The sequence below is a fragment of the Macadamia integrifolia genome, chromosome 2 (genome assembly GCF_013358625.1).
Source record: "Macadamia integrifolia cultivar HAES 741 chromosome 2, SCU_Mint_v3, whole genome shotgun sequence".
Taxonomy (NCBI): Eukaryota; Viridiplantae; Streptophyta; class Magnoliopsida; order Proteales; family Proteaceae; genus Macadamia; species Macadamia integrifolia.
Genome location: NC_056558.1, coordinates 20,969,616 through 20,993,723, shown reverse-complemented (window position 1 = coordinate 20,993,723; position 24,108 = coordinate 20,969,616). Strand labels below are relative to the sequence as shown.

Genomic DNA, 24,108 nt, shown 5'->3' with positions numbered 1-24,108 from the left:
TGGCAAAGAAATTGGACTTGTTCTATAACCGAATGTTACCCCTATAAGAAGCTTGTTTCCATATTCGTCTCCTGAAAGAATCTGGTTGATGTCAAGTTGAGAGGCTACAGAGTGCTGTTCTGCTTTCCTCCAAAAGCTTGCACCATCGACATCAAATCGTCAAAATTCAAAGTCTCTAATCAAACCGATATATATATATATATCCATTCTATCACTATCCATCCATTTCCTCCCCTGAAGATAAATTAGTTTGAACTTTGTGTGTTAGAAAAAACAGAAAAGTTGCAGCTCTCTCTGAGTCTCTGCTGCGGTGTTATCCAAAAATCTTTTTCAAACTAGCGTATATATCAATTTAGTCTTCATCCCATCCTCAAAAGGAAGGGGTAATTCCATTTAATAGGGTCTGGTTTTTTGTTCTTTGTTAAAATTGCACTTTAAATACCATGAGAGGCAAACCACTGATACATTTATACAATCAGGTTCTAAATCCAGGGTAGAATACACTGATCAGAAATAGGAAACCACAACACGCTTGGATTTGCGTTTAATAGATCTTCATTACTGACCCAGAATGTACTTTTACAACCCAGACCAAAGTAGATCATTATAACCAGTAAAGCAGTAATTACTGGTAAAATACAGGAAATTAAGTTCCAGTAAACAAGCCGCTAGGAGCATGGAAAATTGTTGATAAAATACCTTCCAAAAGGAAAATTAGGTATACGACCATGGCCACCACGTAACAAGGAAAACAGAATTGAAACAAAACACAGCAAAGGAAAACAAAGACAAAATGCAGACCAACTGTCAGTGTAAATAGCTCAGCGAGAAGGTAGAGCTCGCCAATTGTCAGCAAGAGACATGGCACGATCACGTGAACTTGCCGATAGTTGTTGGAGTACTACATTTTTTACATGTTCTGCTGAAGTTTCACCTGCTCGAATGGCAAGCTCAAGGTAGACTAATGCTTTCAACATCTCCCCTTCCTGCCCATGAAGTAACAAACTCAATCAGACTCCCAACTACCCACTTTTGCAAACTCAAATTTCTGATACAGTAGGGCCTTCATAGGAAACAAAATTGCGTACAGGGTGAGAGGCCGCACATGCATGTGTGTGTGTGTGTGAGAGAGAGAGAGAGAGAGAGAGAGAGGGACATAAGTGGAATTACATACAGAAAAGAGTCCAAGGCCATGCTCTAATTGAGCTTTACTGTGACCACGATCAGCAGCTCGCTTCATCCATTTCCTTGCTTGTCGATGGTTGCGTGCCAAACCTTCACCAAAAGAGTAGCACAGTGAAGTATTGTACATCGCACGGACATACCCACCTTCTGCAGCTCTTAGATACCACTTTGCCTGAATCAAATGAAACATTTACAAGGAAGAGAACTGTGATTAAGATGCACAGCGCTTATAAAGTGGGCACTCTAGATAATGTTATCTTGTTCAATAATAACAGAAGACTAGATCATTAGTGTTGCTTTGACATGTTGCAGCCTAGTTCAGAATTGCTACTGATTATTGGTGGCATTAACTAGTAGGATCCTTCTCTGTTCCATTGCCATTATTTTGTAAATAAAAGAAAGAGGAGGAGAAAGAGAAGAAAACAAGAGATGGCCGAAACTTTGGGAGTCAAAAGAGAAAGAAGGGAAGGAGAGGTGGCTGAAACTTCGGGAGTCACAACCTTCAGGGTGGGACTGCGCCCTTCATTCAATACATAGACTAACAATTACAAAGACAATTGGAATAGGAAATAAGAAAGAATAGCTGAAATAGGAAAGTACAACTTACTAACTGTAACTTGATAAGGTCCACCAGGACAAAAATAACCCTAAGGTGAATCATGACTCGCGCTAAACAGCAAGCCATGGTTCCTCTCCCTTTCTCAATATGACTTCTAACACAAACTATACATTCTTTGATGCTACCTATAACAATAGTAATTATTTCATTCCGTGTATCAAACACAAACATTCCTGAACACCCTACTTTTCAGAGTTCATAATTCTACAAAAGGATCAAGAGGTATTAGTCAAGTACAGCTTCCAGTAGGTTGCATTCCACACCACGGCCTTGATGCAGGCAGAGTGCAAGTTGATATTGAGCACGGATATGGCCTGCAACTGAGGCTTCATATAACCACTTAACAGCCTCTTTTGGATCAGCAGGTTCAGCTGCACATAATAATAATTAAGTCACAAACATGAAACTAGTGTATGAAGTGGAAAAATTTATAGCCAATTTAGAGCATGAATGTAAAAAATTATGACAGCCAAAGAATTTGAATGATCAAAGAGCCTTGAATTTATGAACTGATAAAACACTTGTTTACAAATTCTTTTCTTTTATTTTCCTTTTATAAGTTTACTTTGGGGAGGAGTGTAAGGCAAAGTTCACCATTATTAACAAATGTTGCCAAAATCAAATATGGGTGGCTTCCACAAATTGTTTCAGGTGAGGGCTTCAAAAGCAAAACAATTCAAATCTGATCCAACATAAAAGGCAGGATGTTTAAAGAAAATGGCATCAAATTCGAAGATCTCCTATTCTCAAAGCCTGCAGCTAAGTTGCATCTGAAACCACCACAAACTCTACCAAAAGTAAGTCTTTATCCTATTTTAAGTGGTTTGAATTTGAAATGTTTTATAACTCAATTCACTGCTTTATTAAAAAAAATTTAATAACCAAAGGACACGGCATATGGGAAGTCGGTTAACATTCCCGCATCATTACTCGAGGCATCTTGGCCCTGGGTTCCTACATGGTCCCTGGCCTCTATAGAGGCTTTATGGAGTGGGCTGGTTCCTCTAGGTCCCAATACTCTTATTGTTTGATGATTTGAAATTTGAAACTTCAACTCCCCCACCTTTGGTGGATGATTCCCTTGGTTATTCTAACCAATATAAAAAGGGATTTCTGTTTATATGAAGATTTTCCTGCTGGTTCGTGAACCGCTGCCTCTTTTCTACGCCTTGTGATATCATGGTTTTCAAGGCTTAGATCTGAAATCCTGCTCTCCAAGTATCTGTCATCCTACCGTTGGATTGCAACAACCTTTTGGAATTTTTTTTCCTCTACTCACACGATGTCTTTGATTAAATTTTCGGATTGATCAGCTGCATTGATTGGGATGTCTGGGCTTCCCTATGACATGGAACAAAAGTTTCTATTTCTGTTCCAATCAATACCTTCGAATCTGGCTGTTGGAATTTGATACAACTTTAAGAGATTGCTCTACTGCATACCAAGGCTGTTCGAGCAGTTTCATGGCCATTTGAGTTACTTTTTACGAGGTAAGATTTTCTTCACTTTAACTTTGTTTCTTCCCTGCGCTATATGTGATACTTTCTGTTTTTTATTTGTTTGTCTCGTTGTTTATTGCCTTTGGGTCGATTATATGCATGTTCATTATATCAACCAGCATCCATATATATATATATATTTTTTTTGGGTGGATAAAAAATTCATTACCAAAAGAAAGAAAGAAGATGGAATACAAACCCAATGGCCAAAGCAAGAAAAGAAAGAAAATAAATAAAAGAAAAAGCAAAAAGCCACGCAGAGACTAGGCCGGGGGGGTAGAAAGGGGGAGACCCTGGGACACAACAATGAGCATGTTCCTTGCAGTCTCCCTTACAGGACGAGAGGGGATCAATCTGAGCTTGGAAATGATATAAAAAAATATGGCATTCCAAATTCTATCAAAGGAACAGGAGTTGGACGTCCATCTACGAAGATTCCTTTTCATCTAGATTTAGTTTATGGTGGCGCAAAAACAAGTTTCCCGGCAATATGGCAAATAGATGATCTGGAAAAGCCACATATCAACCCAAATCCATTTCCTGAAAAGGGGGGAGAGGACTTCTCCTGCTAGACCAGCAGTGACCAAGGACTCTTTTCTAGACAGAGGAGGAGAAAGGGCAGCTGAAGAAGAGGTGGTTGTGGTGCTCAAAACCATTCCAACAGAGGTAGCAAGCAGAGGGGACTTGAATATGACAATGGAAAAGGAATGATTGGGTGGGGAGGCAATTGGAGAGAGCCCTCCAAGTGGTGAAGCTGTGATGGGGAATGTGACTTTTGAACCAAACAACCTTAGTACAAGGGATGGGGGGGTGATGGGCACGGACAAGGTTCCACGTAGGGAGGAGCTAAAGGAACCAAAAGTGGAGGGGATCTAGATGACTTTGTCACCCTACCCAAGGTTTAAGATCTCGGTTTCACCACACATCGCAAAAAAAAAAAAAAAAAAAAAAAAAAATTGGCGTTCATCTCGGTGGGAAGATGGCCTTCATAGTCCCTGAAACTATGTATTTATTTTATTTGTCATTTTAAACACAACGGAAACATCAATATTTTAAAAATCAAACTCAAAATGGTACTTTGACATTGTATCCTATGTAAGTAGTTGGCGAGTCTTCGAACCCTTCATCTAGTATGATGTATTCATCAATCCACCTTCCACAATTAACATTCTGACACAACATAATCATTAGAATATAAAAGTCATAATTTCTAATTACTATTAATGAGTCACATACATTAAAAATTTGTAATGCCATAAGATAAGCGACAATTAACATAACAAATAACAACATAGCTACATAAAGTACATAACATAGATATACGGATATAGTAAACAACTAGACATTTAGACTCCATACTAGAGATAAAGACTCTTAATATTGAAATGAGTGTTTGACCATATCATCATAGCCTTCAGATTGCTGATGCTAATGTCGAAGTATGTTTTGCTCTGATTGAAGCACAAAGGCTAGCCATGTCATAGTATGACGGAAGTAATACTCAAAGTCTGCCACAACAACCCTATAAACATCATCACCAACAAACTAGAGATACCCAATCCTTGGGTAGATATCTCTGAAACTAAATGACCTGAAATGAGATCCATAGCTTCTGGTTGGTGCTTGACAGACAGGAATCGGCATGTAATGCTGAGGCTCTGGAGCCCCGAAGAGGCTATCCACAAAACCTGACCCAATCTGAGAGTGTGACTGACCCTCATACTTAGTGGCAGAGAGGAAAGAGCTAACCTGTGGATGTCCAAACTAGCTATAATGACTATAGTCTGAACCGGTTGTCCCTGTGCCATATATAGCTAGCGGTGCATACAACGGCTCCCCAAGAATACCACTCTCTATGCTTAAGCCTCCTAGAGTGTCAGTCAAGCTCCTAACAGAGATGTCTATAGAGTCCATGCTATCCTGCTCCTCTCCACCGGCTATAAATCGACGACGTGAGCCTCTCTTGTAGGGTGGGGGGAACCTGCACCATGGTTCATGTCCTGTGTGGCATGAGTCTACTGTGAGCCCCACCCGCTCTTGCTCCGGTTCAGTGTAATGGTACCTCTCACATTCCCCCATCATCGCCATCACCACCACCATCCCCATCATTGGATCATAACCAAACAGTTTCAAGCTCCACATCAACCCCAGTATCTTGGGACTAGAAAGGCCTGGGTATCCGTGAAAGCACACGGCCCTCTTGAGACATATACTCATCCACATCAGTACCCATCTGACTAGCTACGACAGGGTCGGGTTTACCCCCAGGCTGAACCATAACTGGCTCACCTCGATCCTTCACCCACTAGTATAGGGGATCCTCATCATCTGAGTCTTCTTAGAAAACGTAAGTAAGTTCAATTGGTTCATTGCTACCATAGCTTTTCATGACCCAGTCGGTTCCGCCTCTTGGTGTGGATCAGTGAGAATGTACTCCAATTACACTCACATCTAGATGCATAACAAGTTTGGGAGAGCACCTTGATTGCTATCTTCCTCAAGTTTGGTGCATCTTTTCTATATAAGACCCACCATTCACTAGTGGCAGTACTTTGTCTTTCAGCCACTACCCTACCAATACTCCCAGTGGCATCCCCGAAATCCTTTATCTATACATATTTCAAACATTGAATACAAGTTACTACACAAAAGAGAATTCATTAAGACTTAGGAAACTATACATATTTCAAACATTAACCCACCTCAGTGTTGCATACTGCTTGTAGATCAGGATTAGGGACCAACTTTGCCACCACAAGTCCCACTACTTTTAGCAATACATCATCCATTCCTAGATTGTACTTGTAGTGGAGCTTAGTATTGAGATTATACGCTACAAATTCCATAAATAACTTGTCATTGAATGTAAAGTAACTATAACTTGGACTATGGTTAAGTTTATAAACTCACCAGCTTTATGCAATGGATGAATCAAATGTTTCTCCCATCTCTCCTCAATAATTTTGATGTAAGATTTTACACCCCTAGGAATGGATGCTCTCACCTTCTCCTTCATCTTCACCATTGAAGCATACATATATGGTAAGGTAGGCTGCCTCTCTAAGTCTACCAACCTCAAGACAGTTACAATTGGACCAAATATAAGGAGGATCTTCTTCACATCTATGTGTATTCTGCAACGGAGAAGGTTCATCTTCACATCAACCCCAGTATCTTGAGGTTGGTAGACTCAAAGAGGCAACCTACCTTGCCATATGTGTATGCTGCATTGGAAAAGATGAAGGAGAAGGTGAGAGCATCCATTCCTAGGGGCGCAAAATCTTATATCAAAATTATTGAGGAGAGATGGGAGAAACATTTAATTCATCCACTGCATAAAGCTGGTGAGTTTATAAACTTAACTATAGTCCAAGTTATAGTTACTTTACATTCAATGACAAGTAATTTATGGAATTTGCAGCGTATTATCTCAATCCTAAGCTCCACTACAAGTACAATCTAGGAATTGATGATGTATTACTAAAAGCAGTGGGACTTGTGGTGGCAAAGTTGGTCCCTAAACCTAATCTACAGGCAGCATGCAACACTGAGGTGGGTTAATGTTTGAAATATGTATAGTTTCCTAAGTCTTAATGAATTCCCTTTTGTGTACTAACTTGTATTCAATGTTTCAAATATGTACAGATAAAGGATTTCGGGTATACTACTAGGAGTTTTGGTAGGGCAGTGGCTGGAAGACAAAGTATTGCCTCTGGTGAATGGTGGGTCCTATATAGAAAAGATGCACCAAACTTGAGGAAGATAGCAATCAAGGTGCTCTCCCAAACTTGTTCTGCATTTGGATGTGAGCGTAATTGGAGTACATTCTCACTAATCCACACCAAGAGGCGGAACCGACTAGGTCACAAAAAGCTATAGCAGTTGGTGTTTGCACATTACAATATGAGATTGAAGATACAACACATATGTCAAGGCATGGACAATAGCAATGAACCAATTGAACTTGCTCACGTTTTCCAAGAAGACTCAAATGATGAGGATGCCCTATACGAATGGGTGAGAATCAAGGTGAGCCACTTATGAATCAGCCTGGGGGTAGGCCTGACCATGTGATAGCTAGTCAATTGGGTACTGACGTGGATGAGTATATGTCTCAAGAGGGCCGTGTGCTTTCATAGGTACCTAGGCCTCTCGAGTCCCAAGCTATTGGGGTTGATGTGGAGCCTGAAACTATTTGGTCATGGTCCAGTGATGATGATGATGGTACAGGACATAGTGGTGGTGGTAGTAGTGGAGCCCGTTGTCACGGCCTCAGACCTGGCTCGTGGGCCTATGTTGGGTAGGTCGTGACACCGTGCTAGTGATGGTGATGGAGATGGTGATGGTGATGGTGATGGTGATGGTGATGGGGGATGTGCAAGAGGTACCATGACATTGAACTGGAGCAAGAGCCAGTGCAGTTCACACGAGAGACTCAGTTCACTCATACCAAACAGGACATGGACCACGGTGCACATTCCCCCACACCCTACAAGAGAGGCTCACGTCGTAGATTCATAGCTGGTGGAGAGGAGCAGGATAACAATGACTCCATAGACATCTCTATTAGGAGCTTGATTGACATTCTAGGAGGCTTAAGCATTGAGAGTGGTATTAATGGGGAGCAATTACATACACCTTCAACTATATATAGCACAGGGACAACCGGTTCAGACTATAGTCATTATAGTCAATTTGGCCAGTTTGGACACCCACAGGCCAGCTCTTTCCTTCTACCACTGAGTATGAGGGGCAGTCAGTCATACTCCCACATTGGGTCAGGTTTTGTGGATAGCATCTTCAGGGTTCTAGACCCCCATCCATACATGCCAGTGCAAGTTCATGTCCTTCAAGCACCAACAATAGCTATGTATCTTGTTCCAGCTCATTTAGTTTCAGAGACATACCCAAAGATTGGGTATCTCCAGTATGTTGGTGATGATGTTTATACGGTTGTTGTGGCAGAATTTTGAGTATTACTTCCGTCATACCATGACATGGCCAGCCTTTGTGATTCAATCAGAGCAAAAAATGCTTCGACATCATCAACAATATGGAGGCCATGATGATATAGCATGGTACTCATTTCAGTATTAAGAGTCTTGGTCTCTATGATGGAGTCTAAATGTCTAGTTGTCTACTATATCTATGTTAGTTATTACTAATATGTACTTTATGCAGCTATGTTGTTATTTGTTATGTTAATGTTGCTTATCTTTTGTCATTTCAGATTTTCAATGTATGTGACTCATCAACCATTAATACTAATTAGAAATGATGTCTTTTATATACTAATGATTATGTTGTGTCAGAATGATGATTGTGGAAGGTGGATTGATGAAGAGAACATATCATACTAGATGAAGGGCTCGAAGAGTTGCCGACTACTTGCATAGGGTACAAAGTCAAAGTACCATTTTGAGTTTGATTTTTAAAAAAATGATGTTTCCATTGTTTTTAGAATGCCTACAATAGGGTAATACACAGTTTTAGGGGCTACAAAGGTCATATGCTTACCGAGATCAACCAATGAGTTGAAAGTAAAAAAAAATACAAGATCTTGGCGAGATCTCTTTTTATTTTTTTATTTTTTTTAGTGAGATGGGTGGCGAGAGCAAGATCTTAAACCTTGATTTGGATGTGGGACCCACAGATACCTACCAGGATGCCCCGAACTACTCCAATGAGGGTCCGCACCCTCATAGAGATGGATTGATAGACATGTGTCTCATAGAGTTGGACCAACACCATCAACCAACAGATTAATTTTGTTTGGCCAAAACCATTATTTAGCCAAATAGGCTTTAGTCAATAAATGAACCTATTTAAAGCCCAACCACCTCTTATTTGCTTATTGTGCAAATGAAAGATGAAAGAGGAAAGAGAAGGAGAGGACGAAGGAGGAGGAGAAGAAGGAGAAGGAGAAGAAGGAAGGGGGAGTTGAAGAAGGAGCTACTAGCATCCCTTGTGAAGGTCATCCTCTCACATTGCCAAGGTCTTGAGCAAGTTCTATTTCTCTCTCTTCCCTCTACAAGATCATAACCTAAGCTAAGGAGGGGACTCTTTATACATTGTACACTAAATGGGGAGCCTTAGTAAGATGGAACTCATACCTATATGACCCAATTTAGTTCACCTTAGCATATAGGTATGAGGGCCATGAAAGTGGGTGCCCTAGTTGGGGAGGATCACCAAATTGAACCAAGGAGTGGGTAAGGATTGAATCCCTCACCATGGAAACCCATGTTTCAAGCACTAGTATGAGTAGAATAACCCTAGGAATGAAGGACCACACTTTAGGAGCCAAACAAAGGAAAAAATCCTGATTCTGGGCCAACCGGCTGACCCAACCGGTTGATTATTCAATATTCTGTAAGCCTTTAGGTTGATCCTCCGATTGGAATCAACCAGTCAGGATCATCCACCGGACCTATTAGCCTGTTACAGTATGATTAGCCTATGATTTAGGTTTTAGTAGGGGATTTTTGTAGGGTTTGTTGGTTATTTAAGGGATTAAATTGTGACTTGTCCACATGCATTGGATAGGTTACATTAACCTTAAGCGGGGAGATGCGTGGATTTACGGGAGATTGCCGAATTGCCTAACAATTTAGGTGAATACGTGTTTGACTTAATTTATGGAGTGTTTATGATTTAATTTCTTCTTGCATGCTCATATTGTGATGTCATACGTGTTTGTGCACCAAATTCCTATTTATGCATATATTATGTGATTTGGAGCATGTGTGTCTGAGAATGTGGATGAGATAAGATGTGGATATAGATGGCGAGGGGCACTGTGAGGCCGAAGGGGAAATTCCGATACCGTGTGCCCTAGGTGCGTGTGTATTGATTTTTATTGATTGCATTTACAAATAGTATGCATGGCTAGGATTCACAACGTTGGTGCCACAATCCGGTATGAGATATTGGCTAATCCCAACGGGTAGGTCCAAGGTTCGTTCTGGAATACCAAGTCCGTTGTAATGATGTGTGAATGTCGTACACAAGCGCTGCACGGCCGGGCCAGTGCTGTTAGGGGGATTACTCCAAGGGGCTTATTGGGTACCGAAGTATAAATGTAAGGACCAATATGCTCCTACTTACAACTAGCTTATATCACCGAGGGACCAATGATTACTGGTGAAGAAGGATACCACCTACGTTGAGTCACTCAAACCAAGCTATTGGACTTGGTGTGATTGTCTAGGTATAATAATTAAATGGGCTCAGGCTGCACTAAGTAACTTGTTTGAGCATGTTATAGTATTATTATTGTTGTGTGTGCTTGTATACCCCACCTCTCACTAGGCTTACGAAGCCCATCCCACGTTATTTTCCCTTTTTAGATGGTGATTCAGGTGTACAGGTACCAGAGCAAAATGAGGTCCCGGTCAACATAGTCGAGAAGTCGTGTACTCAGGGGTACGAGGAGCACGACTAGACATATGGCTGTGATGGGTTGTGCCTTTGGAAATCTGCTAGGATGATGGGCATTATCCCGTACTCTTTTTATTCTTTTTGTGTAATCATAAAATTGCCTTCTTGATACTGTATTTATTGGATGGTGATCTCAAAACAATGTTTGTAACTAATTATGGTAACAGTAGCAGTTCATCAGTCTGTAGTTACAGTATGACCCCATTAACTATGTGATTTTGTTAAATTATCTTGCAAGTTGTGTATTCTTAAAGTACTCCATTTGTGATCCTGGAGGATTAGCTGAGTAGTGAATGGTGTCCAAGTCACACAGCTAGGCTTTATGAAGTGGGGTGTGACAGTAGCCGCTCAAATTCATGTTTCACAGTGTACACTTCTTTTCCAGACTCATTAAAGATTGCGATCAAGGAAGATAATTCTCGAATTCCTATTATTAGATCAAAATAGATTCTTTTTGTGGCTTGTTTATAAAGCCATCCTTCTAATGTAAGGGTATTGAGAGATCAATAACCCCCAAGAATAATCCCCAAAACTCCAACTAAACCAAGCACAAGGATAGATAAATATGAAAACAAGATTAAAAAACAAACCTGAAAACAGGGCAGAACTAGGGCTGACTGCGATTGGAGGTTGAAGACTTGGAATGGGGCCAAACCTGGATTGAGTGGAGGGGTTAGGGTTGCTGAACAAAACCCTAATATATCTCTGAAATTCTCTGGCTGGTTAGGAATATCTGCACCTTCTTGGTTTCAGGTCCTTAATAAGGAAACTAGGAGAATTCTTCAGGAACAGCAGCAAAACACCTCAGATGGCCACCAAGTTTGGACCGAGGGGTCCTCTTGGAGGCTGGAATAAAGAAGGGCTTGCTGATTAGACTTCAGACTTGGGAGATATAGCCACTCGATGAAACCTTCAAAACCCTAACTTCCTTGCTGAAATTGATTCTGTTCTTGGACTATTCTTCAATCAAAATTGTTGCTGATCTTCAAACAAATAATAGAACACTCTCAGATCACTCTCACAAATCAGAACAGAGAAGAAGAGAATGAGACGGGAAAGGTGTGGGTGGGGTGGCTATCTTAGCCTGGGCCTCTCACCCACAGCAATCTCAGCTGTTGAAGAAATTCTCTCTCAGAATTTTGAGAACACAAAGCTGCAAATTTCATTCATTAATGATTGTCTCTAAAGTTACATCATGCCTCTTTTATAGAGCTTATGACTCCAAGACAAAATAGGAAACCTACTTAACTTAGGCTAATACTTATTAGGAAACCTACTTAACTTAGGACTTAAATTACGAACTAATTAATGACTTGTATACCAAAAACAACTTCAAAAACATTGTCAAACTTAAAGTAAGATTTTCTAAGAATAAACCTAAGACTCCAAAATGGTGTAGGACTCAAATAAAGTAATAAAATAGATCACAACTAGGAGTCGTAGGAGAGTTCTAAGAACAACAGTGGGCTGGTTCGATCAGACCAGATCTAGGCTGATGGCTGGCTCAATTGGCTGCCCTTTTTCCTTCTTCTGTAGTATAGACCAAAATGTCTACCTACATCACCTTCTTTTGGTTTTGTATTTAAATTGGGTTTTGAATTTTATTTTGTAACTTTGTTTAGTAAAAGATTCCGATGTTGGGTTCAGGTTAAGGCGGGTTATGTAAGGGTTCTAAGAGCAATTATGCAGTGGTAGGATCTTTGTTCAAGATCTCGGCGAGATCTCGCTAATATCTCGTTTTTTCAAAAAGGTGAGACGAGATGCATGGCAAGATACAAATTGTACAAAAACTCGACCGAGATCTCGCCAAATCTCGCCTCTTTCTAATTTTTTGAAGAAAAAACACTAGGGAACAAGGATTTTGGCACTTTTGCTTAAGTGTCTCCATTCCTACACTCATTGAAGCTTATAGAGTAGAGAATATTACCTCCTCATCCACATTTGGAGTTACTTTTCTTATATATGATGTCTTTTAAATTTTAATAATTATGTTGCATCATGTGTTGAATATAGAATGTGTTATGGAATATAGCATACTAGCATAAGGTCCAAAGAGTCGGAGACTATTTACATAGGGTACAAAGTCAAAGTACAATTTTAGATTTGATTTTTAAAAAAACTGATGTTTTCATTGTGTTTAGAAGGCCTAAAATAGGGTAAATACCAACTTTCAGGGGCTACAAAGACCATATAGCCACCGAGACCAACCACCGGATCGACCGGGAAAAAATACATGATCACGGCGAGATCTCCCTTTTTTGGATTAGCGAGATGGGAGGCGAGAGCGAGATCTTAAACCTTGGGCAGCGTATAAGATGGGTTCAACGGTCTTCAATCAAGAATAAACATGAGTATTCAAGATGGCATAAATTGATATACATACCTCGGTTTCAGAACGAGAAAAGAAAAGAAGAATGAAATGACCTGGATGGCCTAGCTTTCTCTCACCCAAGGCCTCAACCAGTATCTCACCAGTCTGTCCAGTTTCCCACCAGATCTATTGTCTCTCACATCTCCTGCTTCATACAATACATTGCAGCCATAGCAACAAAGCTTTTAGAATAAGATATCAGGGGCTCCTACTGTTGCCCTCTTCAGTTATTCATAGATCTAGTTTCTATTACAGAAACAGAAGTCTTCTAGTGACTTCCAAAATAATAACTACTATGCAGTAACATAACAGCAACAACCTATTACTAAACAAGTATTAATGAAAATTGAAACAAATAACTAAAAGATCTTCTAATATCCTCATGAGCCCCTCCTTGGGCCGGATTCCTCCTTTTCCTCCTCAGTGTATGGGGTTTTACTCGTAAATAGCAGTTAACCAGCCCGATAGCCAGATGCTTCGACTTGCATTGAATGCTGGGCCACTAGTTGAACCACAAGGGATTGTGATGTCGTTTTGATGGAGGGCCTCTAGAGAAGAAGGTGAAATCAAAGTAGCTGGGGGGAAAGGGGAAAAGGGGAAAGCACACACTTTCACAGAGTATAAAATCAAACTGATTCTCACTTCATTCTTCAATTCACTGTAACTGGTCCATCGATTACAACCAAAATATAGGAAACTAAAGACATAAAATTAGAAACTCAACCAAAGCTTTAAACCGACTCTAACTCCTATGTTCCTACTCTATAAATAAAAGAAACAAAATAAACTAATACTAATTACTTCCAACCTCTATTGGACCAAAACCCTCTGGGATGGACCGGTTCTTCTTGGCTCTTTGCTTCCAAAGCCAATCATGCTGGTCCAACCAGGCAACTACAGCCGTGTCTACATCAACTCCTCATTTGAAAAGAACTCGACTCAGTGGAGTTAGGAAAAGAACCGAGGAAACAGTTTGAAGGAATACGTTGAAAGAGGAAAGATCCCACCATCTTCTTGAGCTTAATTTCTGGGAGATCTTTGGTAGGATGAAATTTCATAGTTTTGTTGTTGTGCTTGAAAGCATAGGTGTTGGCATAGCCACAATGCTTAACTTTCTTGTCAAACAACCACGGTTGACCAAGAAGGATATGCCACACCTTCAGAGGGAGGACGTCACATTGGACTGTATCCTTAAAAAAATCCACCAATAAAATATGTGACCAAACACTTATCTGTGATCTTGAGATTAGTGTTGTTCACTAGGCAACCTTGTAGGGATTTGGATGCGGCTCTCTCTTCAATCCTAACTTACGAACAGCATCTTTAGAGACAACGTTAGTGCAACTACCTCCATTAATGACCAAGGTTAATAGTTGGTCATTGCACTTCACACAAATTTGGAAAATACTACTGTGGCGTCAGTCTTCATCTTCAGTGACTTTCTGAGTGGTCAAAACACGATGAATAACATGAAGAAGATGCAGGTCCTCATCACTAGGAGTGTCATGGACTTCACCTGGCACACACTCTTCCCTTAAATCAACCGTGTCAGAACCAAGTTGCTCTTCAGGAATATAAGGTATACGAGAATCCTTATTGATAAAAGCAACCATACGGTTGAGACATTGAGCACTGATATATTCAAATCCATTACACGAGTAGCACCGAACTGTAAACTTTGTCGCCTCAGAAGGTTTATTTAAACCACGCCAAGGGGACGAGTATGGACAAGTAGGCAGTGAAAATGAAATTTCAAAAGAATGTCGAGGTGGAGAATACGGCTAGCTAGGTCCTGAAGATGCCACAGACGAAGCACTAGCCTGTGGTTTGTTGAATGATTTTTTCCGAGTAAAGTTCTCCAATTGTATGGGCGTCATAGATTTTCCTCAACCTGATACGCTACTTGCACACAACAATGGAAGCTGCTACTGAATGCAATTAGTACCTCTAGGAAAATTATCTGCAAAAGTTCTCCAATTGTATGGGCGTCATAGATTTTCCTCAACCTGATACGCTACTTGCACACAACAATGGAAGCTGCTACTGAATGCAATTAGTACCTCTAGGAAAATTATCTGCAAAAGTTCTCCAATTGTATGGGCGTTATTGATTTTCCTCAACCTGATATGCTATCTACACAACTTCCATTGTAGGTAACCGACTTGATGCAAGGGCAACACTAATCTGAGAGTGCAATCCATTGCAGAACTATGCGACTAATACTTCTTCATCCCACTCAAAATCAATACGAAAGGAAAAAAATAATAGAACCTAGCAACATATTCTTCAATGGTTAGATTTTCCTATTTCAACTGTGCAAACTTGAGGTGCATGCGTTACTTATAATCAGAAGGTAGGAATCCCTGGTTCATGATTTCATGCATTTCAGCCCAAGTGGTGACTAACCCAATGCCTTGGGTTCGGTTCTGTTGATGTTGCTTAACCCACCAAACTCGGGTCGTGACTTTTAGTTTAACTTCTGCATATAAGACCTTTCGTGCCTCAGTCAACCCATACCATCTAAAGAATGTCTCTAAGTTGTGGATCTAGTCAAGGTACAATTGTGGATTGTTTTCTCCATAAAAATCAAGGACATCCAGTCTTGTTGCTCTTTCAACTCCATCATCATATCGACCAGCTCTATATGGTGGTGGCGGTGTATAATGTGATGGCAGGGGTGGTAGTGGTGGCAGTGGTAGTGATGGATACCGTGGGGTGGTGTTGGAAGAGTCCCCAGATTATATGGGACTCTTTTCTCTATCTACAGCCACCAATCGATCAATAGAAACTTGCATAGATTCCATCATTGTCTGAAGGGAAGTGATAGTGGTAGTGAGGGCATCAATTTTTGCATTAGTTTCTTCCTTATAGGAGTTCAGTTGCTGGGATAACTTCACTATTGGCTACCATGGTGGAGGTAAGCAAGAGAGCACTTAGGTAATGGCAAAATAGTAAATAATTTTTTTAAAGGATGGCAAAATTGTAAAAAATTGAAGTTTAGTTAGGAATTTATGAGGGAGGGTAAACTTGGCAACTAGTTAGAAAATAGGACTTACAAAAATAAGATGGGATGGGAGGGGTAAAAGGGGAATAAAGAAAAAAAGGATGATGTAATCGATGGGTGGGCGGGGTTCATCAATACCGACAGAGGGGTTCTTCTCTTACTTGGTGATGGGAACCTACAATGGAGGGTAGTGGGAGTCAAGGAAGGCAGTGACGATACTCCAGGAAGTCCGAAGGAAAACCAAGAGAAGGTAGTACCTCAACAGAGGTGTTGAGGCAAGGAGGTTGAGCACAAGTATGTGTTTTGGGCCCTTTCACTCTCACGTCTCTTCTTCTTCGTTTGGTCTTTCTTTTTTCTTTTCTTTTTCCTTTCTTTTGTTGCTGCTGTCGAAACCCTGGGACGAGGCAAAGGTTCCAATCAAAAGTCACAAGGGTGGGGTTGGGGTTCAACAGGTATGGGGTTTTCAACAAGGTCTTTTTTTTTATTTCTATTGGCGGAAAGCCTAGGAGGAAGGGAGGAGCTCGATTGAAGAGTCACAGGGTGGGTTGGGTTCTGGTTAGAGAAAGGAGGAGTTGAGTTGCTCTCTCTGTCGTGAACAGAGAACTGGTTTTTTTTTTTTTTTTTAAATCTTTGTCTTCTTAGTAAAGAACAAAAAGAGAATGGGAAGGAGAATAAGGGTTAGAACAGGCAAAGAGAACGAAGGAGATGGATCCTTCGACTCTGATACCAAGTTGACAGAGCGCTTCTAGAGAAGAAGGAGAGGCTCAGAGTAGTAGGGAGAAAAGGGAAGCACACACTTTCACAGAGTATAAAATCAAACTAATTCTCACTTCATTCTTCAATTCATTGTAACTAGTCCATTGGTTACAACCAATATAGAGGAAAGTAAAAACAAAAATTAGAAACTCAACTGAAATAGTAACTAGTCTAAACTAGGAAGCAAAACATAAAAGGAAACAAGCTCTAAACTGACTCTAACTCCTACATTCCTGCTTTGTGAAATCAAAGACACAAAATAAACTAATACTAATTACTTCCAACCCCTGTTGGACCAAGACCCTGGGATGGACCAATTCTTCTTAGCTCTTGGGTTCCAAAGCAGGTCATGCTGGTCCAACTAGGCAAGTGCAGCAGCGTCTGCATCACCTTCTATGGGATTATAGGTCTGTTCATTAGCTCCTATTTGTAGTGCATCCGAAAAGAGGAAAAAATTGTCTAAAGAAATGGGTTGAGAAAGGTCAGATGAATAGGAACCTCCTATGAACGAAATGAGGGTCCTTTGGTACCATTTGGTCATGGTTCTCCTCATTCTTTTCTTTATTTATCCTTTGTTCTTCATGACCTAAGTTCCTTTGAATCTTTTGTCTATTAGTCAAATTACTAAGTCAATAAATTGTTTTGTTACGTTCTATCCTTCTTGTGTTTTTCAAGATCTTCAAGCAAAGAAGATAAGTGGATGACATGAGAAGGATGGCTTGTATTATCTTGATGATGCTTTATCTTCTACTAATGCAAAGCATCTTTTCCTGTTACCTCTCCTCTTTGCTGGCATTATTGCCTCAGTCACCTATCTCTACCAAAGCTGTAACAAATGGCTCCCAGCTGCAAATCTATTTCTTGTATCAAGTGTGAAGCATGTGAGCTTAGCAAACATCATCGTACTACCTTACCGTCTCTATGATGCTTCTAGGAGTCGATCTTTTTGTTTGTTAGTTCACTCTAATATTTGATGTTCCTAACATGCCAGAGATCGGTCGGGTTTTTCTCATTTTTTTCCCTCTTTTTTGGAAGATAATTCCTGGTTAATTTGGTTGTGGTCATTGAAAGATCACTTTGAAATTTTAATCCTTTTTCAAAAACTTCTATAACAGAATAAATACTCAGTTTGTTGCTTGCCTCGAATTTTCCACTCTGATAATGCACTTGAGTATACTCAAAATGCGATTTCCTTGTTTTGTTTCGAGAATGAAATTATTCATCAAATTTGTTGCTCCTATAACCCTCACAAAATAGTGTGGCTCAGAGAAAAAATTGACATATGTTGGAAATTGCTCGTTCATTGATGTTTCATTTGCATGTACTAAATATTGTTGGGGGGGGGTGACAACTACTTAATCAATTAGATGCCTTCCATTGTTTTGAATAACCGGTCTCCTATTTCAATCCTTTTCCCTCTTCCCCGCAGTTCTCTTTGCCCCCTTGTGTATTTGATTGTATTTATTTTGTTCAAATTTTGCGTCTTTGACTCGATAAATTGTCTCCTCATGCTATCAAGTGCATTTTTCTTGGGTATTCGCGCACTCAATGCGGTTATCGTTGCTATGATCCCCTTACTCATCCAAAATTTGTTAACATTGATGGTACATGTTTTCAGAGTACTCAGTAATTCTCTGATGAGGGTTGTACCTTGGCAACACAGCCAATCACATACCCTCTGCTAAACTTCCTATTGTAGATCATCCAACTAAGATTTCACTTGAGTTACTACAGGTGTATCCCGGTTGTTAGAAGCCAGCTTCACCGGACGATGACCATCCTCTCACACAGCTTAGGAAGCGTATAACCTTAACAAAGCCAATAGCCAATGTCAGGGAAAAAGAACAAATAAGGAAAACAATTGCAGATTGGAGTGAAAGAACCAAAAAAAAAATAAATAAATAAAGGAAGAATACCATCATAAACACAGGCTTCTTGAACATCCCTAACTGCAGCTTGTTCAACAATGTTCCTCACAAGAAACCTCTTGTTTGTTGCCTTTTCCACCTCTCTCCCCCCCCCCCTTCCTTTTTGAATTATACCCTCAATGGTTGCTCCTCCTCTCATGCTCACCCCCAATGGCTGCACTTCTTTTGACAGGCCCTTCAAAGTCGACCCTCAATGGCTGCAATCTCATTCTAGGGTTCAAAGGTATTTCATAATAAAGAGTAAAAGAGGTGAAAAACGATGACTAGTGGCTATTTTATTCAAATTTGGTTTTAGGGTCAAAAGAGTATTTTCCATTTCTAAACTATCAGTGTTAGACTTTAGGGGTATGTTTGATATTTTTGGGAATTTAGGGTGGTATCTCATATAAGGTTTGAAAAGATAATTTTCCTAATAAATTTGTTTCCATTTCAAATCTTTCTCGTTCACTTCATGGAGGTGGATGCCCTTCTTTCTCGTCAAACATGGACTCTAATTAATCCACCTCCAGGTAAGGAAGTTGTATTGTGACGTTGGGTGTATACCATTAAATACAAGCTTGATGCCTCTGTTGAGAGGCTTAAAGGCCGATACCAAACCAATGGTGTACATTACTCTACGTCCTTTTCTCCTGTTTCTCTTTAAATTCCATCTAGGTGATTATTTATTTAGTTGTTATTCTCAACTGGGATATATATCAACTCGATATCAAAAATGATTTTATATGGTGACTTACTTGAAGAAGTGTAAATGGAGAAACCTCCTGGGTATGTTGCTCATAGGGAGAATGCACAGAAAGTGTGTAAACTACACAAGACTATTTATGAGGTGAAACAATCATTGCAAGCTTGACTGATTGCAATGTTACTCTGATCATTCTACATTTGTCCATGGTCAAAATTCAAAGGTAGCCGTATTAGTTGTTTATGTTGATGATATCATTGTCCCTGGTAATGATTTGTCTAGTATTGATGAGGGCAAGTCCTACCCACATTAACACTTTCAGATGAAAATTTTGGGGCTTCTCAGATATTTTCTTAGCATTGAATTTATTCAAAACAAGAAGGGTGTGAGCTTGTCTCAAAGGAAATATGTTCTTAATCTTCTTTCTGAGACTGGCATGTTAGGTGGCAAACAAGTAAATATATATATATATATATATTACAGTCACCAGGCCTGATATCTCATTTTCTATTGGGGTTATTAGCCAATACATGGAGAATACCTAGAAAATTCACTGGGAGGCAGCATGTCAACATCGTATCTTGAAGTATCTCAAAGGTCTCTAGGAAAAGGACTTGCTTACTGTCTTTATGGTACACTGATGTTGCTTGTTATTATGATGCTGACTAGGCAGGTGCTAATGGTGATTGTATATCTACTACTAGGTAATGCAGGTGCTAATGGTGATCATATATTTACTACTGGGTAATGTACATTTGTAGGTGGCAACCTGGTTACATGGAGGAGTAAAAAGCCCCATAATACAGTGGCTTGATCTAGTGTAGAGGCTGAGCTGGACTACAACATGCATTGCAACTGAGTTAATTAATGTGGCTGAAGTCTTTTATTCAAGAGCTTGGTTTTCTTGTCAATAAGCTTATGAATATGTTTTGTCATAACCAAACTGCTATACATATTGCTATTAATCTGGTTTTTCATTAGCGGTCGAAACATATTCAAGTTGGCTGCCATTTTGTGAGAAATGTTGTAATAAGAGTTGATTTCTACACCTTTTGTTCGTTCTTGTGACTTACTAGGTGATATGGTACACAAAAGCTCTATTTCATCATGCCTTCCTTGATGGTTGTTCCAAGCTAGGCATGGGTGATATTTATGCTCCTACGTGAGGGTTTTTTTTTTCTTTCAACTTGTCTATATTTCTTTCTTATAGTCTACCTTAGTTCTTTACTTAGTAAGGGCCTATGTATAATAACACATAAGTCCAGCCCGTCTTTCTTGTAAACACCACCTAAGACTCTAAATATAAATATACTGATGTGTCACAGTTTGGAGGCATTCTATTATCCACTGTCTGTCAGTCTTCTCTTCTCCCTTCTTTTTTCTTGTTTCTTCTTCCTTTCTTTATTATAGCTGGTTGTTATTGGTTTGATATTGTACCACAGAAGTTTGTTTAGAAAGCATTTTTAGATTAACTTGGTTAATAGCCTAATCCTCAAGATTAGTCCAACAAAAACTGAGGGACAATTTAAGTGTCCATAACTTAATCCAATTAGATTCTTCATCACTCAGAAGTTGTTCCATCAGTATCTTCATAACATGGAAAATCAGAAATCCTTTTCTCAGTTTCCAAATACTGTATAATCCACCAAAAAGCATTGCAATCGGAAATAAACACTAATACATACTAATGAAACACATGTCCTTATTCTAAAAGTTGTTGCAACATTGTCTCAACACGGAAAATCAGAAATCCTGTTCTCAGTTTCCAAATATTGTAAAATCCACCAAAAAGAATTATAATAGGAAATAAACACTAATAGATACTAATGATACAAGGGCCCTTATTCTAAAAGTTGTTGCAACATGGAAATCCATTGTCCTCATTTTCCTAACATCTGAATTCCTCAAACAGCTGTGGAATTCATGGCTAAATACCAGCATATGGTAATGATAACCTGGCTGAAATTCTTAATCATTCTATTTCCTATCTTGGAAGTAAAACCTGCAGTGATGTGTATAAGCTACTGCAACATATAGCCAGGAAAAAAGATTTACAAATAACCAACTAGAAACCCCTTTGGTAATCTTTTATATCCTTCTGAAAACTATATTACTTTATACCATCGTTCCAAGGGACCTCTCCCACGGCACAGTCAAGATCATCCCCTCCACAAACAGAAAGTGTAGGGAGTTGGCTCTTTCACATTGTAGTCGATGGACAGAGCAATCCAAGTCCTTCCCACTCATTCCAATAGAAACTGACGTCTTTTGTCTAGGTTGTTGTACACCCACCAAAGTTAGTATCAATATTGTGATCCTCCAAGTTATATTTGAGACCTCCTAAAAACTTCCACTTCTTGTCCTTGGTGTTCAAAGAATGGTTTAGAAAGAATAATCCTCTAAAAGCCATAACTTGTATTGGGAAAACTAGGAAAGAACTGCAATATCAACGTGTGGATAGAAATCAGTGATTAAGACAGTAGCATTAGAAAGCTCCCAGTGAAATCTATCCAATTCATCAAACAAAATGTCTGGACAACCTTTCCTTGACCAATAAAAGGAAAAATTTGTGTTGCCTTGTATTTATTAAAACTATATCAGATACTCCAGCAGAAGGTGTTTTGAGTGATGCTAAATACTCTTCTTGATTACATCAATACAGACTATAGGTGGTACTATAGTCCAGTTTAGTACCACCGACACACCAAGGCAGCAGAGAGTCAGTAATCACCAATTATTGTCAACCGCAAATCTCACAACCACAACAGGTCTATATGTAGAAATTGAACCATATTCTATTGGAATGGAAACGATTATCCACATTTCATGGTAGGTATTATCAAGAAAAAGGGTGTAACGATGGAGATAGGAGCAGTGCATACCTTGGAGATAAGAAATTCCCAAATTGCACTGAGCAGCAGGGTCGCCTAGGGCAGCGGCTCTCTGGTACAAGGCGATCCCTTTGTCTTTGTGGCCCATTTCCCAGTAGAGGAGTCCGGCGTCAACCATGGCGAGAGTAGAGCCGCGGGCGGCGCCTTTGAGGAAGGAATCGAGAGCCTTCTGGAGATTAGGACGAACACCAGCGTGCCCGTGCTTGAATCTCTTCCCCCAACGAAGGAACAGCATGGATTCCCTCAGCGGGCGAAGCGCATCCCTCCATGAGCGGCACACCAGAGAGGCTGATCGGAGGTTAGGGAGTGTGAAGGACGCCGCAATCTTCGTCAGAACATCGAAAGGGAGTTGTGAGAAATCATGGCCCTCCGCCATCGATTGTGTCGACGAAAAAGAAGAAAACCATCTGGAACTGAAGCGGATGCGATGTGAGGAGGCGCTGTGGATAGTGGGTAATTTGGCACAATGAGAATTCCTCGTTCGGAGCACTTGTGGTGGTGGTTGTTGTTGTTGATGATGATGATGATGTCGACTTCGTCGTCGTTGTTGCCGTCGGTTGGGGTCGTCGTCATCGTCGTCGTCTTTGCTGCCGCTGATGTTCACCAGTGGAAGGGCAGAGAAGTGTGCGCCGTCCCGTTGGACTGGCCATGTCCTCTGTTCCATTTGCCCACCCCCTCCTCCCTCCCTCCCTCTGCACTTCAATGTTTACTTATGTTGCAGTGCAAGAAAAAGGAGAGCGACGAATGGAAAAAGATGGTGGCTTTCTGAGGTGGTTCCCACTTCCCACTTCCCACTACCACAAGGTCTCAACGTCATGGTTGATAGAAGGGTTCGAAAACCAAAAGAACTGGACGTTTGCATCTCTTTAACGGTTGAACTGTGGAGATCCCAAAAACATAACCCAAAGTCTTTTTTTGCTTTTTTGGGTAAAATAATCCAAGCATTGACTAATTCTTAATTAATAGTAATTCGGCATTCCCCCGTGCGAGGTAAGGGTTAATGACTACACACTGATCGGATTATGTATTGATAATTGATCAATAAAATAGAAACATGTTCTTTTTTTTTTTTTTTTTTTTTTTGTGGAAAGAAAATTTACTGATAATAGTCATGTGGACAATCAAGGGCTTCAATCTCACAATGTCTATGAAGCCAAGGGGTGAAATGTGGCCAATATATCAAACACATGATAGACAGGGCTTTTCTTGCCAAGGTATCTGCAACATTGTTCAGATCTCGTGGAATACATAAAAGGAAAAATAGATACAAAAGAAGTACAAAGATCTAATATCATGGATAATAGCTATGATCATCAATGGTGGCACCCGAGCATGGTCCTTAATTAACTCCACTGTCTCTATGCTATCAGACTCAATTTAAAGATGGTAGAAGCCTAGTGCCAACCCTTGTGACAAAGCATTCCGGATTGCTAGAGCCTCACCTTGTGCAGTAGAACTGAAATACTGAGGAATGGAGAAAGTTTTAATCTAATTACCCCAATGATCCCTAAAAATAAAGCCAACACCACCCTTTGAACTTCCTTGAGCTAGTGAAGCATCACAATTCACTTTAAGCGAACCTGGTGAAGGAGGCTTCCATCTATCATGCATGGTAGCCGCTAATGGTATGGAGGACGACATATGGTGAAGATTGAAACCATTAATTGTAGAGAACTCAAGAAACGCCATCTCTGCAACCATGATAACCTCATGTGGAGTCCAAGATTTAGCTT

At 40.1% G+C, this 24,108-nt stretch overlaps 1 protein-coding gene and 1 long non-coding RNA gene across 2 annotated transcripts; both read right to left on the bottom strand.

The window, feature by feature from the left end:
• Positions 1 to 537: 537 nt before the first annotated feature.
• Positions 538 to 23,075, bottom strand: LOC122069226 (F-box protein At1g70590). The gene is made up of 4 exons (XM_042633200.1): positions 22,367 to 23,075; positions 2,042 to 2,175; positions 1,175 to 1,357; positions 538 to 986 (listed from the first exon to the last, which is right to left on the bottom strand). Exons 1-4 carry the CDS (start codon positions 23,037 to 23,039, stop codon positions 822 to 824), a joined length of 1,155 nt encoding a protein of 384 aa, XP_042489134.1. The 5' UTR covers positions 23,040 to 23,075; the 3' UTR covers positions 538 to 821.
• Positions 18,463 to 18,892, bottom strand: LOC122069237. The gene is made up of 2 exons (XR_006137409.1): positions 18,791 to 18,892; positions 18,463 to 18,682 (listed from the first exon to the last, which is right to left on the bottom strand). It is a non-coding gene; the product is annotated as an uncharacterized LOC122069237 (long non-coding RNA).
• Positions 23,076 to 24,108: the final 1,033 nt, after the last annotated feature.

Coding starts and splice junctions, on each gene's coding strand:
- LOC122069226 (XM_042633200.1), bottom strand. CDS start 23,039: ATGGAACAGAGGACATGGCCAGTCCAACGGGACGGCGCACACTTCTCT. Junction 1,358..2,041: donor AATGCAACCTACTGGAAGCT/GTACTTGACTAA, acceptor CATTTGATTCAG/GCAAAGTGGTATCTAAGAGC. Junction 987..1,174: donor ATGGCCTTGGACTCTTTTCT/GTATGTAATTCC, acceptor CTTCATGGGCAG/GAAGGGGAGATGTTGAAAGC.